Source organism: Schistocerca cancellata, chromosome 7 (genome assembly GCF_023864275.1).
Source record: "Schistocerca cancellata isolate TAMUIC-IGC-003103 chromosome 7, iqSchCanc2.1, whole genome shotgun sequence".
NCBI lineage: Eukaryota > Metazoa > Arthropoda > Insecta > Orthoptera > Acrididae > Schistocerca > Schistocerca cancellata.
Genome location: NC_064632.1, coordinates 554,928,559 through 554,954,220, shown reverse-complemented (window position 1 = coordinate 554,954,220; position 25,662 = coordinate 554,928,559). Strand labels below are relative to the sequence as shown.

General features: G+C 44.8%; 1 protein-coding gene across 1 annotated transcript in view; it reads left to right on the top strand.

Annotated features, from left to right (window-relative positions):
• Positions 1–25,662, top strand: part of LOC126091912 (cholinesterase 2-like) — a 257,842-nt gene that overhangs the window by 163,005 nt on the left and 69,175 nt on the right. Inside the window, exon 8 of the mRNA XM_049907227.1 lies at positions 12,829–12,921. Coding sequence (XP_049763184.1) covers positions 12,829–12,921 — 93 coding nt within the window. The remainder of the gene's footprint in view (positions 1–12,828; positions 12,922–25,662) is intronic.

Genomic DNA, 25,662 nt, shown 5'->3' with positions numbered 1-25,662 from the left:
CGGTGAGGCCCCATGATGCTGGAATGACAGTCCTTGCCTGACTGGTAGCGGGATATTCTCTTACATTTTCAGCACCACTTCATGGGGAAAGATACTGAAATTTCCTCCATCGAACAAGGTAGGTGGAAGATACACCACAGTCATCGATCATCATGAACAATCAACAATACCAGGCCACACGTATGTGTTAAATCCTTGGTGATGGTCTTTCCGCGCTGTTTACTGACTTTTGAAGTTTTTGGCTGAAGGAGAGTGAGTTAGAGGTGGGACACCGTCACCTCCAAAGGTCCGAGGCATTTTGCTCTGATTGTTGCCAGCATCATATTTAAAGTACCAGGGAAGCAGGTTGCTAGCCTTACTTGCCCCGAGTCCCATTGGGTTTTACCCCTAATGGCTGAGGGACTAACCGGTGGATTTGGTAGTCTTTGCCGTATGAGCACAAAGGTGACCACGACTCAGAATATGTCCGAGATGCCCAGCCTTATTCCGAAGTAACTGGTATCCCGACTGTCGGGACCACTTACTTGGCCACTCATACGTTGCTCGTGGTTCATGAACTAGGACATGACTACAGGAACCCACACCATGAACCATGATCTTTTGCAAGCAATTAAAGGTCTTTACATGGATAGTCAGGCAGCAGTTAGAGTTGACGGTAAATTGAGTTCATGGTTCAGAGTAGTTTCAGGGGTAAGACAAGGCTGCAACCTGTCTCCACTGTTGTTCATATTATTTATGGATCATATGTTGAAAACGATAGACTGGCTGGGTGAGATTAAAATATGTGAACACAAAATAAGCAGTCTTGCATATGCGGGTGACTTAGTTGTGATGGCAGATTCGATTGAAAGTTTGCAAAGTAATATTTCAGAGCTAGATCAGAAATGTAAGGACTATGGTATGAAGATTAGCATCTCCAAAACGAAAGTAATGTCAGTGGGAAAGAAATATAAACGGATTGAGTGCCAAATAGGAGGAACAAAGTTAGAACAGGTGGACGGTTTCAAGTACTTAGGATGCATATTCTCACAGGATGGCAACATAGTGAAAGAACTGGAAGCGAGGTGTAGCAAAGCTAATGCAGTGAGCGCTCAGCTACGATGATCTACTCTCTTCTGCAAGAAGAAAGTCAGTACCAAGACTATGTTATCTGTGCACCGTTCAATCTTTCGACCAACTTTGTTGTATGGGAGCGAAAGCTGGGTGGATTCAGGCTACCTTATCACCAAGGTTGAGGTTACGGATATGAAAGTAGCCAGGATGATTGCAGGTACTAGTAGATGGGAACAATGGCAGGAGGGTGTCCACAATGAGGAAATCAAAGAGAAACTGGGAATGAACTCTATAGATGTAGCAGTCAGGGCGAACAGGCTTAGATGGTGGGGTCATGTTACACGCATGGGAGAAGCAAGGTTACCCAAGAGACTCATGGATTCAGCAGTAGAAGGTAGGAGGAGTCGGGGCAGACCGAGGAGAAGGTACCTGGATTCGGTTAAGAATGATTTTGAAGTAATAGGTTTAACATCAGAAGAGGCATCAATGTTAGCACTGAATAGGGGATCATGGAGGAACTGTATAAGGGGGGCTATGCTCCAGACTGAACGCTGAAAGGCATAATCAGTCTTAAATGATGATGATGATGATGATGATGATGAGGAGGAGGAGAGTGAGTATGGCACCATTGCACTCATTGTCGTTTGCTCTCTGGAGTATGGCGATAAGCCCAAGTTTCATCTCCTGTCACTATAGAGTTGAGAAAAGCCTCGCCTTCAGTCTCAAAACGGTCAAGGAATTCGCAAGCGGCACTGAATGTTGATTTTGTGTGCTTCGGTAAGCCTCTTGGGCACCATCGCGCACACAATTTGCGATAATTTAGTCGATAGTTACGATTTCATGAACAAGATATCGTGAAATGTTTGGACAAACTGCATGGAGGTCGTCAGTTATCGAACGGCGACCAAAGTGAAGATGTTCTTCAATTTTTTGCAGCACATCATAAGTCACAACAGACGGCCATGCGCTTCTGTCTTGGTGAATTTCCGTTGTTCCAAAATTGAAATTCCGTACCCATTTCGTCACATGCTCCCCTGAGCATACGTCCTCTCCAGCAACTGAAACAACTTCGCACCGGTGTTCATGCCTTTAGCAATTAGGTAGCGAATTACAGCGCGCACTTCGCACTTGGCGGGAGCCGGAATGGGAACGCTCATTTGTAACAGTCACCACAACGCTAATCGACAAGCTACTGATTGTTGCGAGTGCTCGATCCTTCCGCTGCCTTCCCACTACAGTGCAGCTGTACCGGCTTCCCCAACGGACATTCCACGCTAAAGCTACATTCCTTGCATTCCTTGTAACCTTACTTGAGGGATAGTCCTCGTGGTTTATTGTTTATGTGAAGTAAATTGGATGTACAAGATGAATATGAAATTCATCGACGAAATTCCAGACGATGTTCGTAGATAATTTCGGATTTTTTTTGGTATAAGGAAGACATGGTCTACGGCGATAGTTCGATTTCATTTCTTTCCTAAACCCGATTGATCTTTCTATCTGTATTGCACTGCACAACAGTGCAACTGTAGACGGTATAAGCTATTTGTCTTGTTCCATTCATGCACAGTACTTGATATAAAATTCATGGAGAAGAAGTAAAAACTTTGAGGTTCGCCGATGACATTGTAATTCTTTCAGAGACAGCAAAGGACTTGGAAGAGCAGTTGAACGGAATGGACAGTGTCTTGAGAGGAGGATATAAGATGAACATCAACAAAAGCAAAACGAGGATAATGGAATGTAGTCGAATTAAGTCGGGTGATGCTGAGGGAATTAGATTAGGAAATGAGACACTTAAAGTAGTAAAGGAGTTTTGCTATTTAGGGAGTAAAATAACCGATGATGGTCGAAGTAGAGAGGATATAAAATGTAGACTGGCAATGGCAAGGAAAGCGTTTCTCAAGAAGAGAAATTTGTTAACATCGAATATAGACTTAGGTGTCAGGAAGTCTTTTCTGAAAGTATTTGTATGGAGTGTAGCCATGTATGGAAGTGAGACATGGACGATAACTAGTTTGGACAAGAAGAGAATAGAAGCTTTCGAAATGTGGTGCTACGGAAGAATGCTGAAGATAAGGTGGGTAGATCACGTAAGTAATGAGGAGGTATTGAATAGGATTGGGGAGAAGAGAAGTTTGTGGCACAACTTGACTAGAAGAAGGGATCGGTTGGTAGGACACGTTCTGAGGCATCGAGGGATCACAAATTTAGCATTGGAGGGCAGCGTGGAGGGTAAAAATCGTAGAGGGAGACCAAGAGATGAATACACTAAGCAGATTCAGAAGGATGTAGGTTGCAGTAGGTACTGGGAGATGAAGAAGCTTGCACAGGATAGATTAGGATGGAGAGCTGCATCAAACCAGTCTCAGGACTGAAGACCACAACAACAACAACAACTTGATAACACTGATGCCCACTTTACCCTTCGCTCTCAGTCTTGTATTCAGTACTGTCGGTTCTGTACCGGGTTTGATTTTCCAGCAATCTTAGTTGAACAGTAACAAGGATACACCACAGTATAGACAGGTTTACTGAAGAAGAGTTGGCCGATATGCACATCGTGTATGGCTGCACTGAGTGTAATGGGTAAGCAGCACAGTAGCCCTATGCTAAGCTTTCCCATTGTTCCAGTGGCGACAGTAACCACATCACAGTAGTTCTACATCTGTATGTAGGCATCATTGCACTGTTTTCTATCTTTTGTTGATTGAAAATTACCTGCTCTTTCACTGTCGCGAAGATACTTGCATAAAAACAGAGGCAAATGGGTAAAACACCTAATGAATCAGAACTAAGATATTAGCTTGTAATGAAGCATCAAAGGCCATGCGTCGATATTACCAAAATGCTCTGAAAATATCACCGAACAGCCTTCAACGTTTTGTTGTTCGTTCGGGTTCACCCTGAATACACACGAGAAAATGAAATGGAGACATGTGCTGCGCTGGAGAGAGTGCGCCATGGAGGAAGGAGTGGTTGAGCGTCTCATATTCCTGGGACTTCGACAGACCTTCTACTGGCTGCCAGTGTGACAGTGGGGTATAGGATAAGCGAGAGGTGTGGTATCAACGCATCTGGACGAGACCAGTTCGCGGATACCCGATGCATGGTGAACTTCGTACCCCAAGATTTTCTGGCAGTGGACTTTTCACTTGTTACAGTGAAAGTGATGATGACGATGATGTGCTTTGGGCGCTAGGTAACAACCTTACCGTGTCGAGGATGTACCGACATCGCCACTATCTAAGGAATGTTGCCATCACCTAATAAACCGCCATGAACAACAAAATCAAAATGGTATGGGTGTTCACACAGGGTATTACTGATAGTACGAGGGCAGTTCAATAAGTAATGCAACACATTTTTTTCTGAAACAGGGGTTGTTTTATTCAGCATTGAAATACACCAGGTTATTCCCCAATCTTTTAGCTACACAACACTATTTTTCAACGTAATCTTCATTCAATGCTACGGCCTTACGCCACGTTGAAATGAGGGCCTGTATGCCTGCACGGTACCATTCCACTGGTCGATGTCGGAGCCAACGTCGTACTGCATCAATAACTTCTTCATCATCCGCGTAGTGCGTCCCACGGATTGCGTCCTTCATTGGGCCAAACATATGGAAATCCGACGGTGCGAGATAGGGGCTGTAGGGTGCATGAGGAAGAACAGTCCACTGAATTTTTGTGAGCTCCTCTCGGGTGCGAAGACTTGTGTGAGGTCTTGCGTTGTCATGAAGAAGGAGAAGTTCGTTCAGATTTTTGTGCCTACGAACACGCTGAAGTCGTTTCTTCAATTTCTGAAGAGTAGCACAATACACTTCAGAGTTGATCGTTTGACCATGGGGAAGGACATCGAACAGAATAACCCCTTCAGCGTCCCAGAGGACTGTAACCATGACTTTACCGGCTGAGGGTATGGCTTTCAACTTTTTCTTGGTAGGGGAGTGGGTGTGGCGGCACTCCATTGATTGCCGTTTTGTTTCAGGTTCGAAGTGATGAACCCATGTTTCATCGCCTGTAACAATCTTTGACAAGAAATTGTCACCCTCAGCCACATGACGAGCAAGCAATTCCGCACAGATGGTTCTCCTTTGCTCTTTATGGTGTTCGGTTAGACAACGAGGGACCCAGCGGGAACAAACCTTTGAATATCCCAAATGGTGAACAACTGTGACAGCACTACTGACAGAGATGTCAAGTTGAGCACTGAGTTGTTTGATGGAGATCCGTCGATCATCTCGAACGAGTGTGTTCGCACGCTCCGCCATTGCAGGAGTCACAGCTGTGCACGGCCGGCCCGCACGCGGGAGATCAGACACTCTTGCTTGACCTTGCGGCGATGATGACACACGCTTTGCCCAACGACTCACCGTGCTTTTGTCCACTGCCAGATCACCGTAGACATTCTGCAAGCGCCTATGAATATCTGAGATGCCCTGGTTTTCCGCCAAAAGAAACTCGATCACTGCCCGTTGTTTCCAACGCACATCCGTTACAGACGCCATTTTAACAGCTCCGTACAGCGCTGCCACCTGTCGGAAGTCAATGAAACTATACGAGACGAAGCGGGAATGTTTGAAAATATTCCACAAGAAATTTCCTGTTTTTTCAACCAAAATTGGCCGAGAAAAAAAATGTGTTGCATTACTTATTGAACTGCCCTCGTAATAGCAGGTAAATGGGCTCACTGCAGCAGTATTCTCGACAAGTCAGTGCCGGGCAACAACAACAGATGACCAGCCGCAGTATCTAGAAACTCTCCTCGCTGTTGGTCAGAAACATCTGACTCCGCTCATTTCACACCATCAGCGGTGTAGCGCAGTGGTCAGCACACTGGGCTCGCATTCGGGAGGATGACTGTTCGCACCCGTGTTTGGCCATCCTGATTTCGGTTTTCCCTGAGTTCCCTCAATCGTTTAAGGCAAATGCTGGGATGTTTCCTTTGGGCACGACTGCTATTCTTCTCCATCCTTTCCTAAACCGGGAGTAGGCCTATGCTACGCCTCGAATGACCTCGATGTCGACGGTACGTTGAACACTAATCTCCTCCTCCTCCCTCAGGTACAGAGATTATCACTGGTGAAATAACATCGCCAGTCGACGCCTGGAGAAAGATTTATTGAGTTGTTGAGTTGTGGCAGAAAGTGGTGCCCGCTTACGAAACGTCACCCGCCACCGCTAATAACCAATGTGCCGGATGAAATAACAGTGCTATTCGGGCACTTTTTGAAGGCACTCAACCGGTACTGACAGCCTTCACTCGCTATCAACCTAACCTGCTTAAGTCAGCTGACAGCCCAGATTTAGCATCTCATATCCCTCTGCACACAAAGCAGATGTGCCACTCAGAGTTAAAACTAAACTCACTATAGCGAAGAAAACACAAAATTGCACCACTGGTGCCCAGTGTACACTGTATTGCATCCTGAGCTTATGACTGGTAGCGACACGAAACAAGAGAACGTTGATCCAAAGTCGTACAACGTGTTGTGACTTTTTTCAGGTCTGGTACTCCCATCAGCCTCTGTGCCAAGTGTCTTCCTCCAGTGCAGGGATTCCCAACCTTTTCAGCTGATGGACCCCTTCTTCAGTCGAAAATCCATGGCGGACCCCTAGTCAGTCAAGAGCATAGTAACTTTAAATTTCAGAGCGAAACCCATGGGAACTGAAAGCTTCTTAATGCAAGTTCCATGTTCCCAATGACCCCCCCCTCCTCCCCCCACCCCACCCGAAGTATCAATAGTCTTTGGTTTAGAGATGAATGGAAACAACTTGAAATTAACGATCCAGTTTGAATACCCACTGTATCCACACACTAGTGGAGTTACTCCCTTTGTTCAACACACTACAGCCTGATTAAAATTACTTGGTAATTGAAATCTCACACGATGGAGCTGTCTTCCTCCATGAGCAATCAACGTCACGTCCAAACTGTTCGCTGTTCACAAGCTGCCGCTTATGGTCTGTTCACTTCCACTATTTGGCTACTGTTGTGTAAGGAGCATGCATATTTCGTAACAGGTGTGTGTGTGTGTGTGTGTGTGTGTGTGTGTGTGTGTGTGTGGTTTTCGTGAAACCCGAAGAAAAATGTTCAAATGTATGTAAAGTCTTCCTTTGGTCGTCCTCCCTCCTCTTTCATTTCAACTGGAAACTTCCTCTGTTGTGAAGGCGATGGAGAAACTGCACCCTTCTTCAATGATCCCGACTTCAGCCACCGATCCATGTTAGAAGTAATAAACTGGTCAAAAATCGACTTATGAAATAGGTAGTGCACTGACAAAGCAAGTTTAACGTTTAATAATGCCTAGGGCGGCATACGTGCCAGCTAGCGCTGTGATTGTTCGACAAAGCTCGCTCCGCGCATGCGTAAAAGGTTTGAGCGCATCTAGCGCCGTGAGCCGGCGCACAAACGCCCCCTGTATTGTTGCTAAACAGTCGATCAGAGAAGCCGCATTCTCCGGCACTAAACTGTGTATACGTTCTCACTTAGGAACCGCAAAGGCTGCTTGGGGATACGACCTGAAGTAATAGCACAAATATTTTTCACACGAAAAAAAAATAGTGATTAATTTGAATTTCACATTTTTGTTCAATAATTTTACGTATTATTTTACTCGATTTGGTGAAATGTGGCCGCGGACCCCCTAGAAAGAGCCGGCGGACCCCTAAGGGGTCCGCGGACCATAGGTTGGGAAGCCCTGCTCCAATGCACTCTCAGCACAGAAAATTAGCCCCGTCAGTGCAAGGACATTGGCAGACAAAATACACTGCACTTGCGAGCTGTTTAGTGGGTCCGAGGTAGTAATTAATTCCTCTTAACTAAAATATATTTAAGGTTATTAATGGCTAGGCAAACATAATGTACATCTCTCTTTCAACCATGAACTCACACACACACACACACACACACACACACACACACATTGCACGGAACTTAGGTTAGTTAGGTTAGTGTTGTTTAACGTCCCGTCGACAACGAGGTCATTAGAGGCGGAGCACAAGCTCGGGTTAGGGAAGGAAATCGGCAGTGCCCTTTCAAAGGAACCATCCCGGCATTTGCCTGAAACGATTTAGGGAAATCACGGAAAACCTAAATCAGGATGGCTGGAGACGGCACTGAACCGTCGTCCTCCCGAATGCGAGTCCAGTGTGCTAACCACTGCGCCACCTCGCTCGGTGTGCACGGAACTGACTGACTGCATCGTTGGGAGCCTTCTCTACACTATCTCTACAGTCGTTATAAATGCACCACATTCCAACATACCTCCTTACATTTATATCGGTGGCATAACAGATTCTTAAATTAGCCGCGCTGTCTGGGGCGTCTTGTCACAGTCCGTGAGGCTGCCCCCGTCGGAGGTTAGAGTCCTGTAACGCGCCGATTGGCGGTACTCAACACTGAACTCACAGTGACAACGGATCGTACTGTACCAACGTCGCTATGCCGCTGATGTATGGGTTCCTGCCGAGCAAAATTACTTGAGCGAAACAATCGACCACTACAGCATGAATATGGTGCAGTTTTAATTTTACAGTCGACGTTATGACTGTGGATCGCTGTTAGTTTTCAGAAGATTCCAGCCGTAGCGGAGCGCCTGGCAAATACTGAAAGTCTAGCTCGTAACGTACTTGCACTCTTAAAAGACAAACTGAAGACATATCAACCCTCGGATAATTAATACTTCAGCAAACATAACCACTGACGAGACGGCAGGCACAAATTTCGAATAATAATAAACAGCTCCTTTACTAAAAACAGCATCTTAATCGTACAGTGACACTATTACACCACGAATAGACACTCTAAAACATTCCAATGACACTGACAAACAATATTGAGCAGCAATTACGAGACAGGCAGATTTCGATAACAGCTTCCGTTATCGTACTATCGCAGAAAACAAAACACCAAACCACTTTAAATACAATACCTGTTTTTATTATGTAAAGCTAAATGTTACCTCTAGCTTGCAATTGTTCTCACACACAACAAAATTCTCACAACGCAGCACACTATATCTGGAAAAGTCTCGTAATCTTTTAATTGGTTCAAAATGGTTCAAATGGCTCTGAGCACTATGCGACCTAACTTCTGAGGTCATCAGTCGCCTAGAACTTAGAACTAATTAAACCTAACTAACCTAAGGACATCACACACATCCATAATCTTGTAATTACTTTCAATATTTATATCCAATATATCGTCGTGTTACGACCAATTCACTTTAAGTTGCTTTCGCCGATATCTATAAGGTTAAGATAATTGATGGTACCATTAAATCTCTTCTGTTTAGTCCAGCGTTACTATGTAAATAATACGACGTAACGTATTCCAATCTTTGTTATAAGTATAATCGCTGACTTTTCCGTGATAACTTTCGACAACTTCAATTCTAATTGAAGTTACTTAGGACACTCTTTCCATAAATTAAATCGTTTTAACTGTTTAGCATATCTACCCTCCGTATATTTAGCGTGGATCAACTCAATTAATGAACTTTTTGATCAGGCAAAACTTACAAATACCATTGTAAAATTGTGTCATGAAAAGCGTTATTAATATCTCTGGAACTAAACCTCTGCTTTTCTCACAAAATATAACTGCACACAACAGCTACTAATTGAACACACGTGAAAGTTTCTTCTAACCAAGAAAACTGGTATTTATTGGGTATAGGTATCTCAATACAATTTAATTCACGTAAGTGAGCGAGTGCACACCACTCAAAAACGGAAATTCAATAATAAAAAAAAAATAAACAAAAATCCTAGGCGCCAGCCCCTCTTTAACTCTAACCTTAAGTAACAATTTAACACAATTCTGAGCTTCTTCAGGCGTTAGCAAAACGCTACCCGCTAAGTTCCCTAAATTGAAATAGGCCACTCGTCACTTTGACTAACAAAGGTTTTGTTTAGTTGTGTGCTGCTTGTAAATGGTTCCTTCTATTCTCGTCGCTTATCAACTCAACTACTGGTGCGATCTATCATATTACAATTAAACAGTTCGAATCTATACGAGCCAATTCTAGGTCCGCTGTATGATCGTTGTATTTAAACAACAAAATGTGTTCTCGACACACACCAGTGACTACCAACAAAGCAGCTAACAACCCAATTATCTCTGGGCGAGCCGCGACCACGAGTTGTTGCATAGCTGAAGTCGCGCGCACGTACCAACTGTTTATTTCGTCGACGCTCTCGAATCATCTATAACATATTTTGTCGCACTTAATACATCGTACACGTATATTTATAGTAACCACCAGGTGTTATTAGCCATGTATCGGGTCGGATGCTCATCAATAGTAATGGCGAACGAAACCCGTGCGTTTTGACACAGCACATCCTCCCTTGGGCATGGGTGTGTGTGTTATCCATAGTGTAAGTTAGTTTACGTTAGATTAAGCAGTGTGTAAGCTTAGGGACCGATGACCTAAGCAGTTTGGTCCCGTAAGATCTTACCACAAAATTTACAACTTTATTCTTAATTTCTTGTACTTACCCTTTACTTTTGTCCCGATTAACAAATCATCAACAAACACACAGCCACAGATCACGTAATTTGCGGTCATGAGTACATAAAAGTCAATACACTGAGGTGACAAAAGTCATGGGAGAGCGTTATGCACCTTTACAGATGGCGGTAGTACTAGCGTACACAAGCTATAAAAAGGCAGGCCATTGGCGGAGCGGTCATTCGTAATCGGTTGATTCATGTGAAAAGGTTTCCGACGTAATTGTGGCCGCACGATGAGAACGGACAGAGTTTGAACGCGAAATTGTAGTTGAAGGTAGACACATGCGATGTTCCATTTCGGAAATCGCTGGGGAATTCAATATTCCGAGATCCGCAGTGTCAAGGGTGTGCCGAGAATATCAAATTTCAGGCGTTACCTCTCACCGCGGACAATGCAGTGACCGGCTGCCTCCGCGTAACGAGCGAAAGCAGTGTTGTTTGCGTAGAGTTTCCAGTGCTGACACACAAACAACACTGCATGAAATAATCGCATAAGTCAATGTGGGACGTACGACGAGCGTGTCCGTTAGGACAGTGCGGCGAAAGATGGCGTTAATGGCCTGTGGCAGCAGACGACCGCTGCGAATGCCGTTGCTAATAGGTCGACACCGCCTGCAATGCCTGTCCTGGGGTCGTGACCCAATAGGTTGGACCCTAGACAACTGGAAAACTGTGGCGTGGTCATGTGAGTCCCCATTTCTGTTTTTAAGAGCATATGTTAGGGTTCGAGTGTGGCGCGGACCCCACGAAGCCATGGACTCAAGTTGTCAACAAGACACTGAGCAAGCAGGTGGTGTCTCAAAATGTTCAAATGTGTGTGAAATCTTATGGGACTTAACTGCTAAGGTCATCAGTCCCTAAACTTACACACTACTTAACCTAAATTATCCTAAGGACAAACACACAAACCATGCCCGAGGGAGGACTCGAACCTCCGCCGGGACCAGCCGCACAGTCCATGACTGCAGCGCCTTCAGACCGCTCGGCGGCGCAGGTGGTGTCTCTATAGTGGTGTGGGCTGTGTTTACATGGACTGGAATGAGTCTTCTGGTCAAATTGAACAGATAATTGACTGGAAATGGTTATGTTGTCCTTCTTGGAGACCATTTTAAGCCATTCATGGACTTCACGTACCCAAACAACGATGGATTTTTTTATCGATGGCAATGCGTCATGTCGCGGCATCACAGTTGTTCGCTATCTGTTTGAAGAGCAGTTTGGACAGTTCGAGCGAATGATCTGGCCACCCACATAGACCGACATGGGTCCCATCGAACATTTATGGGACATAACCGAGAGGTCAGTTCATAATCGAGAGGTCAGATCGTGCGCAAACTCCTGCATCGGAAACAATTCCGAAATTATGAATGGTTGTAGAAGCAGCTAGTCTCAATTTTTCTGCAGCGGACTTTTAACGACTTGTTGAGTTCATGCCACGTCGGACTGCTGCACTACGTCGCGAAAAACGAAGTCCGACACGATATTAAGAGGTATTCCATGACTTCTGTTACCCCTATGTATGTACTTCTTTTAAAACCTAGACTTCCCAAAAATTCATTCAAACAGTCAACCATACTCTACGACTTTCCATATCATACACTGAAGAGCCAAAGAAACTGGTATACCTGCCTAATATCGAGTAGGGCCCCCGCGAGCACGCAGAAATGCCACAACACGACGTGGCATGGACTCGACTAATGACTGAAGAAATTCTGGAGGGAACTGACACCATGATTCCTGGAAGGCTGTCCATAAATCCATAATAGTACGAGAGGGTGCAGATCTCTTCTGAACAGAACGTTGCAAGGCATCCCAGATGTGCTCAATAGTGTTCATATCTAAGGAGTTTGGTGGCCAGCTCAGAAGACTGTTCCTGGAGCCACTCTGTAGCAATTCTGGACGTGTGGGATGTCGAATTGTCCTGCTGTAATTGCCCAAGTCCGTCGGAATGCACTTCGGACGGAATGGATGCAGGCGATCAGACAGGACGCTTACCGTACGTCTCACCTGTCAGTGTCGTATCTAGACGTATCAGGGGTCCCATATCACTCCAACTGCACATGCCCCATACCATTACAGAGCCTCCACCAGCTTGAACAGTCCCCTGCTGACATGTAGGGTTCATGGATTCATGAGGTTGTCTCCATACACTCGGCAACTTCACAAAAATATTTACGTATTTTATGTAATGCTGTAATACCACCATAATGTTTCAGTGATTTCAGACTGTGCACTTTTCTCTGCCTACAGTACTGAGGATCTATAATGGAATTGTCAATAGTACATACGGAGAGGACTTCTACCAAACGAAAACGGTGAACGACCTGGTGCGACGGGTTATGAGTAAGTAGCTACAAATACACATGCTATCTTTAGTTGGCAGCACTATCTACGCAGGTGATAAGTAAGAAATTTTTTATGTTAAACATGGGTTCATTTTTATTACGTAGAGAACCGAAAATATTACATGTTAAAACTTACTGATAAGTTTACAGATATTTTCTATTTTGTAATCGATTTGTTACTCATGTATTCTTGTTCATTTTTTAATCAATATATTATATCTGAGAATATAAATTAATTTAAGGATAGCCAACAAGTTATGTTTTAGTTATACTCCCATTACAACAATTCGCATTGTTAAGGGGGGATGTTTCACACTTTGTGGTGTAGTTTGTAGTAAACAGGAGTTAGCTAGAAGCAGTAATCAGTACTGTTGCAGTCGTCAAATAAGACAGATATGTAGCCTGGCAATTCGCTGCAGTTTTGTGTGAACAGGGAGTAATTTGTCCCAATTTGGTCAATTACTACAGCTATTTGGATGAAGACATATATAAACTGAAGTGATTCGCCGAAGGTGTCAACTGTTGCTCAGCACTAATCTGAGGTGGACAGAATTACTGTTCCTGAATAGTGACCAGTAGTGGTGCAGGATACAATGGGTGCAAATGCGTCTGAAGCAATTAGGCGTGATATCTTCGAGGTGAACTCCTAGCCCCCTTCCACTCGGGAATCCCAGCACCTAGGGCAATTATGTGAGGTACAGGATGCTTCCTGATACCTGTCACGTGACTGCCCATGCATCTGTGGCTCTTGTGTAAGTAAAAAGTGGCGGGAAAGTAAAGGTCACCCATTCCAAGTTTTGTCATTCGAAGTTTGTACGTTGTGGTGAGAAGACCATTAGCAGAAAAGTTAACCACTCGAAAATGTTAGTAAATATTACCGTAATTTATGGGGTAGGACACTCTGACACTACGGTGTATGAGTGTAGTGTAGCTGAAATATTATAATTTAATGACAACATGGCGTATTCTGGAAAACGGCAGTAAACATTAGCATAATTTATGATTGAGACACTTCGACATTACAGTATGTGACTGGGATGCTGTTGAATTACAATAAATTAGTTCTACAAAATGGTCATAAATATTACCATAATTTATGACGTAAGACACTTTGACATTATAGTATGTGGTAGAATTACTACAATTTAATGACACCACGATGTATTCTGCAAAACGCCGGTAAATATTAACATGATTTATGATTGAAGGCATTACACATTAATTGGGTCTTGCGGAATTACTATAAATTAATGAAATTATGTCAGATTCTCTAGGCAATCCACCATAAAACCGCCTCCCACTGCTATTCACAATTTTTGACTAATTTTCTCTAGACACTTACGTTTGTGCTCTAAGATATATACAAAAACATGATTTCAGATGTTTAAAAATTACTGCAGTACATTATTTAACAAATAAAACCGATATTACACGTTCAAAATCAGTGCAGTATATTATTTTACCAAATGCACCAATATCCCACATTAAGAGGCTCTGTAAAAGCTGAAATATTGAAATTTTTGATTTTTTTTCACTGATCTTAATCTACAGAATTTCCCCTTTCTAATGATAGAATATCTATATATGTAACTGTCTTATTTCTGGTTTATTCGACTCATTTGAACGAAAAACTGAATGGATGTGACCATTTTCCTAGAACCTGAACAGTTTAAGAAGGTAAGATTTGTCAGTTATGTATGAGGTGGGGATACAAAAGCTTTCAAAGCAGTTGTGGAAGAGAAGCCACGTGGAAAATATATAACTATCACTAAACTGGAGCGCATACGTCTCGTACAAAAGCGAATGCGTACGAGGCTGCAATGACTGAAAACTGCGTGAAAAGGAAAGAAATTGGAATATGGCAGATGATTAGATGATAAGAATAGACGACAAAGTCTATCATAGATAAAATCCAAAATTATTATTGGCATGGCCATCACGCGAAGTGTTAGTAATGTAGAAGAAATGAGAAAAGCTGTATGGGCAGTTTCGTTTCACATCTGTTCAACAGACGATATTACCATTCATGGCCTATGTCATGCACGGAGCGATTCGTGGTACAAATATAACAGAGCACAGCGTCACGCTAAGAACTTTGTTCACAGACCAGCTGTACCTTTTGTCATAGTGGAGGTCTTGAAAGAAACATTCCGAGATTTGTCCGGTGTAAGGCTACTGAAGAAATGTCTTCACGGCTGCAGCCAGAATCCTAACGAGTCCATCAACAGCGTTATACAGGCTAGTATTCCCAAGAAAGTGTTTGTGTCAATTAGTATACTTAATTTTCGTGTCTTTAATCCAGTAGCAACCTTGAGTGAAGCAAATGTTGCAGTATGTGAAGTCCTGAAAAGGCTACTACAAACTGTTGATCGTTTCATAGCGAAAAAAATGTTACATTTGATAAAGAAAGAGTTAGGGCACCAGAGGGAACTGTTAGGGACCTTGAGACAAGAGCAAGACAGCGAAGACGGGCAGGTGCAGTATGAGACGGAAGAGGATGCAGCCAACCCATCTTGTGGAGCTGGAATGCATTGACAACTACTGTGGCCGTTTCCCGTAAGTTGTATTTTTTAGGAATGAAGTCTATTTTTTCGCATTTTCTACTTGCCAGAATTTGTTTAGAATTACAGGATACACTAATCTGAATATTGTGCATATTTTAACACAGAGGTTTTTCCTGTTTTGTAAATCTCAAAGAAGTTAGAGCCTTATGTACACAGAAAGGTGTAGACAGTTTCTTATTTTGATGTCCACTTTTTACAGAAATAGGTATTAGCTTAAAACTAAGCAATATATTGAGACATTCTTCTGTTAAAGTGGTTAGAATTGTTAACCTACATACCACATTTTTTGTAAATCTATATTCCCAATAGTTTCTGATAAAAGGTACCTTTCATATGAATAAATTGTAGTTATTTAAGATGGGGATTAACAGCCTGTCCCGACCCCTTAAACAAATAACACATTACTGCAAACACATACAAGTCTACATTTCCCTTCATTGTTAGTGTGAGACGTTACTGTATTCATGTTCAGGAAAACCAGGACACCTTGAATGACTATAGATAGGACGATGATATTCACACCTCATGTACGTTAGTATGTTCTGCAGAAATGATTAGCATTTGAACCACGTCGGCTCGCAGCTTCAAGGTCAACGTAGATAATGCGGCGCAACACACCTGCCGGTAGAATGTGCCTATGGCTCTTGTTGTCGGTATAAATCGAACGTATTGGATCTACGAGGGTCACTCCGAAAGAAATGCAGACTATTTTTTTAAATCTATCTTTTATTCTACATGTTTGATAGTTTTACAGTTTTTAGATACATCCTTTAGGAACAATAGTTTCATTTCTCCACATAATTTCCATCCCTCTCAACTGCCTTACGCCACCTTGGAACCAGCGCCTGTATTCCCGCAAGGTACAATTCTGGACCAACCTGTTGGAGCCACTCTTTGGGAGCGTGCACAAGGGAGTCATCATCTTCAAACCTTGTTCCACGAAGAGTGTCTTTCAGTTTCCCAAAGAGATGATAGTCACTTGCAGCCAGGTCAGGACTGTAAGGAGGATGTTTCAGTGTTGCCCATTCGAGTTTTTTGATCGCTTCCATGGTTTTTTGATTGACATGTGGCCATGCATTGTCGTGCAACAGCAAAACATCCTGCTTTTGACGATGTGGTCGAACACGACTCAGTCGATCTTGAAGTTTCTTCAGTGTCGTCACATATGCATCAGAATTTATGGTGGTTCCACTTGGCATGATGTCCACAAGCAAGAGTCCTTCGGAATCGAAAAACACTGTAGCCATAACTTTTCCAGCAGAAGGTGTGGTTTTGAATTTTTTTTTCTTGGCTGAATTTGCATGACGCCACTTCACTGATTGCCTCTTCGTCTCTGGTGAAAAATGATGGAGTCATGTTTCATCACCTGTCACAATTCTTCCAAGAAATTCATCTTCACCATTCTCGTACTGTTCCAAAAGTTCGCTGCGTACCGTTTTTCTTGTTTCTTTGTGAGCCACTGTCAACATCCTGGGAACCCACCTGGCACAAACCTTTTTTAACGTCAACACTCTCAGTATTCTGCAAACACTTCCTTCCCCTATCCCAACGTAGCGTGACAATTTGTTCACTGTGATGCGTCTGTCAGCTGTCGCCAATTCGTTAACTCTCTGCGTATTGTCTGGAGTGTGTGCCGTACGAGGCCTGCCGCTACGACAATCCTCAATATTGCCGTGCCCGCTTTCATCACGTAACCTGCTTGCCCACCAACTAACTGTACTGCGATCGACAGCAGCATCTCCATACACCTCTTTCAACCTCTTGTGGATGTTTCCCACTGTCTCGTTCTCACAGCACAGGAATTCTATGACAGCACGTTGCTTCTGACGAACGTGAAGTGTAGCAGCCATCTTGAAGACATGCTGTGACGGCGCTACCCACGGGAACAGGTTGAACTAATTTTGAAAACAAGCGGGAAGGATGTATCTACACACTGTAAAACTTTCACACGTGCAGAATAAAAACTGTATTTCTACAAAAATAGTGTGCATTTCTTTTGTGGTGACCCTCGTATGTGATTTGAGCAGAGGTGTAGGATGTCTCGCAGGCGTGTGTGTGAACCTTACCATCAAATCAGCGAGTTTGAAAGAGGGTGCATTATTGGTATGAGAGAATGTGGTGCATCCATACGGGAAATTGCGTCTCGTGTGGGACGAAGTGTTTGGGCAGTGCAGCGGATAGGTGCATAATTGTTCATGGGAGGCCGGAGAGCACAGCGACATAGGTTAGGTCGCGCCGCTCAGACCACACGCAGAGAAGATCGACACGTCATCCGAAAGGCATTGCAGGACAGATCTGCGTTCTCCTCGGCTCTTGCGCAACAGTTGAACAGTGTAACTCATCGCACACTATCAGGGGTGACAGTCAGTCGTCTGTTTATTACGTCATGGGTAACATGCGCGTTGTTTACTTCTGCCCCTATCTTTGACGAATGTGAAGAAACATGCTAGGTGGCAGTGGTGTATACAGGGTGTTACAAAAAGGTACGGCCAAACTTTCAGGCAACATTCCTCACACACAAAGAGAGAAAATACACTCCTGGAAATGGAAAAAAGAACACATTGACACCGGTGTGTCAGACCCACCATACTTGCTCCGGACACTGCGAGAGGGCTGTACAAGCAATGATCACACGCACGGCACAGCGGACACACCAGGAACCGCGGTGTTGCCCGTCGAATGGCGCTAGCTGCGCAGCATTTGTGCACCGCCGCCGTCAGTGTCAGCCAGTTTGCCGTGGCATACGGAGCTCCATCGCACTCTTTAACACTGGTAGCATGCCGCGACAGCGTGGACGTGAACCGTATGTGCAGTTGATGGACATTGAGCGAGGGCGTATAGTGGGCATGCGGGAGGCCGGGTGGACGTACCGCCGAATTGCTCAACACGTGAGGCGTGAGGTCTCCACAGTACATCGATGTTGTCGCCAGTGGTCGGCGGAAGGTGCACGTGCCCGTCGACCTGGGACCGGACCGCAGCGACGCACGGATGCACGCCAAGACCGTAGGATCCTACGCAGTGCCGTAGGAGACCGCACCGCCACTTCCCAGAAAATTAGGGACACTGTTGCTCCTGGGGTATCGGCGAGGACCATTCGCAACCATCTCCATGAAGCTGGGCTACGGTCCCGCACACCGTTAGGCCGTCTTCCGCTCACGCCCCAACATCGTGCAGCCCGCCTCCAGTGGTGTCGCGACAGGCGTGAATGGAGGGACGAATGGAGACGTGTCGTCTTCAGCGATGAGAGTCGCTTCTGCCTTGGTGCCAATGATGGTCGTATGCGTGTTTGGCGCCGTGCAGGTGACCGCCACAATCAGGACTGCATACGACCGAGGCACACAGGGCCAACACCCGGCATCATGGTGTGGGGAGCGATCTCCTACACTGGCCGTACACCACTGGTGATCGTCGAGGGGACACTGAATAGTGCACGGTACATCCAAACCGTCATCGAACCCATCGTTCTACCATTCCTAGACCGGCAAGGGAACTTGCTGTTCCAACAGGACAATGCACGTCCGCATGTATCCCGTGACACCCAACGTGCTCTAGAAGGTGTAAGTCAACTCCCTGGCCAGCAAGATCTCCGGATCTGTCCCCCATTGAGCATGTTTGGGACTGGATGAAGCGTCGTCTCACGCGGTCTGCACGTCCAGCACGTACGCTGGTCCATCTGAGGCGCCAGATGGAAATGACATGGCAAGCCGTTCCACAGGACTACATCCAGCATCTCTACGATCGTCTCCATGGGAGAATAGCAGCCTGCATTGCTGCGAAAGGTGGATATACGCTGTACTAGTGCCGACATTGTGCATGCTCTGTTGCCTGTGTCTATGTGCCTGTGGTTCTGTCAGTGTGATCATGTGATGTATCTGACCCCAGGAATGTGTCAATAAAGTTTCCCCTTCCTGGGACAATGAATTCACGGTGTTCTTATTTCAATTTCCAGGAGTGTATGTTATGTGGACATGTGTCCGGAAACGCTTACTTTCCATGTTAGAGCTCATTTTATTACTTCTCTTCAAATCACATTAATCATGGAACGGAAACACACAGCAACAGAACGTACCAGCGTGACTTCAAACACTTTGTTACAGGAAATGTTCAAAATGTCCTCCGTTAGCGAGGATACATGCATCCATCCTCCGTCGCATGGAATCCCTGATGCGCTGATGCAGCCCTGGAGAATGGCGTTTTGTATCACAGCCGTCCACAATACGAGCACGAAGAGTCTCTACATTTGGTACCGGGGATGCGTAGACAAGAGCTTTCAAATGCCCCCATAAATGAAAGTCAAGAGGGTTGAGGTCAGGAGAGCGTGGAGGCCATGGAATTGGTCCGCCTCTACCAATCCATCGGTCACCGAATCTGTTGTTGAGAAGCGTGCGAACACTTCGACTGAAATGTGCAGGAGCTCCATCGTGCATGAACCACATGTTGTGTCGTACTTGTAAAGGCACATGTTCTAGCAGCACAGGTAGAGTGTCCCGTATGAAATCATGATAACGTGCTCCATTGAGCAAGAACATGGGGCGCAATCAAGACATCATCAACAATGCCTGCCCAAGCGTTCACAGAAAATCTGTCTTGATGAACTGAATGCACAATTGCGTGCGGATTCTCGTCAGCCCACACATGATGATTGTGAAAATTTACAATTTGATCACGTTGGAATGAAGCCTCATCCGTAAAGAGAAAATTTGCACTGAAATGGGGATTGACACATTGTTGGATGAACCATTCGCAGAAGTGTACCCGTGGAGGCCAATCAGCTGCTGATAGTGCCTGAACACGCTGTACATGGTACAGAAACAACTGGTTCTCCCGTAGCATTCTTTATACAGTGACGTGGTCAACGTTACCTTGTACAGCAGTAACTTCTCTGACGCTGACATTAGGGTTATCGTCAATTGCACGAAGAATTGCCTCGTCCATTGCAGGTGTCCTCGTCGTTCTAGGTCGTCCCGAGTCGCGAGTCATAGGCTGGAATGTCCCGTGCTCCCTAAAACGCCGATCAATTGCTTCGAACGTCTTCCTGTCGGGACACCTTCGTTCTGGAAATCTGTCTCGATACAAACGTACTGCGCCACGGGTATTACCCCGTGCTAATCCAAACATCAAATGGGCATCTGCCAACTCCGCACTTGTAAACATTGCACTGACTGCAAAACCACGTTCGTGATGAACACTAACCTGTTGATGCAACGTACTGATGTGCTTAATGCTAGTACTGTAGAGCGATGAGTCGCATGTCAACACAAGCACCGAAGGCAACATTACCTTCCTTCAATTGGGCCAACTGGCGGTGAATCGAGGAAGTACAGTATATACTGACGAAACTAAAATGAGCTCTAACATGGACATTAAGCGTTTCCGGACACACGTCCACATAACATCTTTTCTTTATTTGTGTGTGAGAAATGTTTCCTGAAAGTTTGGCCGTACCTTTTTGTAACACCCTGTAGAATGACGTCACTGGGGAAGAAATGGCATTAGACAGTGTTCTCGGACGAATGCAGGTTCTTTTTGTTTGAAAGTTGCCAAATCCCCTCGCTTCTAAACTGATACTGTTATTACTCAGCTTAGCCGCGAGACCGTAGAGGGTGGTATATGTGACGTACAGTATAACTGGTCAGCATTTCCACCCGGAATTTGCGAGTGTAGGTCTGACCTTCGTTGATCCGCCTTGGTGGGCCGTGTCGTCGGATTTACTCCCACCTGTGCACGGTGCAGCTCTCGTAAATGTCGCCCCGTGCACATTCTTCATTGCCGCATTGGATGTGTCTGTCGGTGGAAGCTAATTATCTGAAATTGTTGTCGATCAACTTTGGGGTATCTATTTACTCGAAATTAACATTCAGAATGCCGTAATATCACTTTTATTCGTATTAGATCAATAATGAAACACTCATGTCACAGATTATTCGTAACCGAGAGCAGGGCTACCATCGAACAAGACAGTACTGTGTCTCTTAACGCCGACTGCCGCCTTTGGCGCGCAGGCCGTATCTCTTACTAGTTTCGTCACACTTCGTGGATTTCCGATCGAGTTCGTACTTACTAAGATATGCATTTGTTAATGAACGGGTGTGAATTTTAACGAGTCAAAATTATGATAAATAGTTTTAAACATCCAGAGGCTCCTCCTAGTATTAATGCTGTCATAAATGACTTTAATTATTAAATATAAATAAACGAATTCGGTGATTTTGGCGCCAAGATGGCGGTACTTCCCGTCATGTATATTTCCCAGGCTGACGCTTGTTGCTATGGTCCAGCGTCGAGCCCCACCCCACTACGCGCGACATATGGTCGCTACGTCACCTAGCCAGTAGAGATGGGCAAAACTGTTCTTTTCAGAGATCGGATCAGAACTGTTCACTCCCTGAAATGAATTAGCTCTTTTTCATGACTCACCACTCATTTACAATAGAAAATAAATGGAAGGCACATTGCCCTTTAAACTTGGTTTATTCCAGTACTATACCTGTATTTTGATCTTATTTGATCCTATTTTGAAGTAACACAGATAATGAGTAAGAATTTTGTATTGTTTATTGAAATTTCCACGATATGACAAAGTTTTTGATTATTGATTTTTTTTGCACTATCGTGTGCTTTTGGGTGATCGGAAAACGTTGTAAGTTGAGATTTACATTAACAATATATTTGGCTATAATGTATAAAAATTTCATTAACCTCATACAAATACATCGCAAGCAATATATTTTTAAAGTGAACGTTTCCTTCCGAAGACGCCTAAAATCGCAAAATCCGTACCAGATTAAGAAAAAAAATATAAATTTGACTTTAAAACGAAAGTGCTGCATATAGCCTTACGCAGAATAAAACAAGGAAAATATTGGTGTATCACATTTTGCGATACGTTTATCGGTTCGCTCGTAATTAAAGCGTAAATTCGAGTGTCCATAATAAAAATCCTATAGTAAGAGGAGTCGTCAGGAACCTAATCTGATCAGTTTAAACAAATAAAAATAAAATAAAAATAAATGATGTATACATAACATAATAATGTAATATACATAGTGGTATTACTACGAAGAACAATATCCAGTAGAGACGAACTCCGATGCAGAAGCATTGAGTCGAGCAGGTCGAGCCGCGAGCTGTATTACTGCGTGAGCTAAGACGGCAGAGACTAGAGTGACACCTGAGTTGCTTTGCTCAACGCTCTGGCTAGAGTCGAGAATGGTGGGTGAGCGTTGAGCGGGCGAGTTCCGAGGGTGGGGGGAGCGGTGAACTCACCCGCTCCGAGACAAATCGTCCGTTCTCTTGCGAGCAGGTTGTTGCAAGTAGTTCCTATGTTCTCCGCTAGGAGGCTCTCTGTCCTGTTGCTCGCATAAAGTGCCCAGAGGGCAGGACGTGCGACTGAAACGATCGCCGAAAGAGTGCGGTGCTAAGTTAAGCTGCGCCAGACACTGCACGCGGCAGACGACGCACAGAGACGGCACGGCATATGTGAAACACAAAATCCAATGGGGCACTGCACAATGCAGGCAGCCAAGGTAGAAGCAGGGCAGAGGACGGTGCTGGCTGTGTTGTGTGGCGTGCACGGTCCTCTGACCAGCAGAGGCTCCGCTGATATGCTCCGTCTCTCTCTCTCTCTCTGCCGTTTGAAACGTTTGGAGTTACCGTTCTTTTTTTCTGAATCACTGATTGTTCACTCCTTTGAAAGATTCAACTCTATGTATGAGTTCAGGAGCAGATCCCCCATCTCTACTAGCCAGCCAGCGTGCGACATGCTCTCCGACTCATGGCCGGCTACGGACTACAGCACATCCTAACTATCGTGAATACATCAATAGGAGACAATAACTTATTAAAACTGGTAAAAATATCTTTCTCACGTAAGAGCCACCTTACAAAGTCATGGCAGTATTTCGGTTCGCCGCAGCCAGGTGGAGCAGCATCATGTTGACTGCATTCGCACAAGACACAGTTTACCAGCGCAAGGCTTTGTGGTTTGGGTGCTATTGTGTACAAACACAAATCATAGTTGGTGCATGACCAAGGCACTGTGATCAGCGTGACCTACGTGAATGACAGCCTGCGACCCGTAGCCATACGCTTTCTGCACAACAGCCCAGACGCCACGTTTTAGCGAGACAATGCACGGCCACACATTCATGCACGAACACGTGCCTTCTTGTTGTCACAGGAGCCTTTTATCCTGGCCCGCCAGATCACCAGCCTTATCGCCAATCGAGAATGTGTGTGATATAGGAAAACGAAGGGTTCAGTGCTGTGATCCAGTGTCGACAACCGCTGATGAACTTTGGAACCAGGTGAATGCAGCACGGATGGCTGTACCACAGGACGCCATTCGCGCCTTATACGCGTCGATCTGTCACGCACGGGACAAGTTATCAATGCCCTTGGCGAACCATGTGCCTACTACGTAACAGGACACATGCTGAACGGAGGTGACTGAACTTCTAATCATTTCTGCAGAACACACTAACGTACATGTCCTGTGAATATGAACTTCCTATCACTAGTCGTTCAGGGCGTTCTGTTTTTTTCTGAACATGAGTGCACAAAGGTCTCCCTACTAGACATGTACACTACTGGCCATTAAAATTGCTACACCACGAAGATGACGTGCTACAGACGCGAAATTTAACCGACAGGAAGAAGGTGCTGTGATATGCAAATGATTAGCTTTTCAGAACATTGACACAAGGTTGGCGCCGGTGGCGACACCTATAACGTGCTGACATGAGGAATGTTTCCAACCGATTTCTCATACACAAACAGCAGTTGACCGTCATTGCCTGGTGAAACATTGTTGTGATGCCTCGTGTAAGGAGGAGAAATGCGTACCATCACGTTTCCGACTTTTATAAAGGTCGGATTGTAGCCCATTACGATTGCGGTTTATAGTATCCTGACATTGCTGCTCGGGTTGGTCGAGATCCAATGACTGTTAGCAGAATATGGAATAGGTGGGTTGAGAAGTGTAATACGGAACGCCGTGCTGGATCCCAACGGCCTCGTATCACTAGCATCTTATCCGCATGGCTGTAACGGATCGTGCAGCCATGTCTCTATCCCTGAGACAACAGATGGGGACATTTGCAAGACAACAACCATCTGCACGAACAGTTCGACGACGTTTGCAGTAGCATGGACTATCAGCTCGGAGACCATGGCTGATCACAGACAGGAGCGCCTGCGATGGTGTACTCAACGACGAACCTGGGTGCACGAATGGCAGAACGTCATTTTTTCGGATGAATCCAGGTTCTGTTTACAGCATCATGATGGTCGCATCCGTGTTTGGCGAGATCGCGGTGAACGCACATTGGAAGCGTGTATTCGTCATCGCCATATTGGCGTATCACCCGGCGTGATGGTAAGGGGTGCCATTGGTTACACGTCTCGGTCACCTCTTGTTCGCATTGACGGCACTTTGAACAGTGGACGTTACATTTCATATGTGCTACGACCTGTGACTACTCTTCATTTGATCCCTGTGAAACGCTACATTTCAGCAGGACAATGCACGACCGCATGTTGCAGGTCCTGTACGGGCCTTTGTGGATACAGAAAATGTTCGACTGCTGCCCTGGCCAGCACATTCTTCAGATCTCTTACCAACTGATAGCGTTTGGTCAATGGTGGCCGAGCAACTGGCTCGTCACAATACGCCAATGACTACTCTTGATGAACTGTGGTATCGCGTTGAAGCTGCATGGGCAGCTATACCTGTACACGCCATCGAAGCTCTGTTTGACTCTGTTTGTATCAAGGCCAGAGGTGGTTGTTCTGGGCATTGATTTCTCGGGATCTATTGCACCCAAATTGCGTGAAAATGTAATCACATGTCAGTTCTAGTAGAATATATTTGTCCAATGAATACCCGTTTATCATCTGCATTTCTTCTTGGTGTAGCAATTTTAATGGCCAGTAGTGTATATAATAATGACAGGTAAAATCCACGCTCAATATATTACTAAATTTACACTATAAACAATTTCCGCGCCACAGGTATAGGATGTGACTAAAATAGGTGAGTACTTTATTAGAAAACTAACTAAAAATTCGAGGCATGGACGCACATGGCGAAATACAACTCTGCCTGGTTAGGACCTAAAGTGCGCATCATTTATGTTGGCGGTCGAGTTTAGGTTTGTTCTGCGCATCTGACGTCA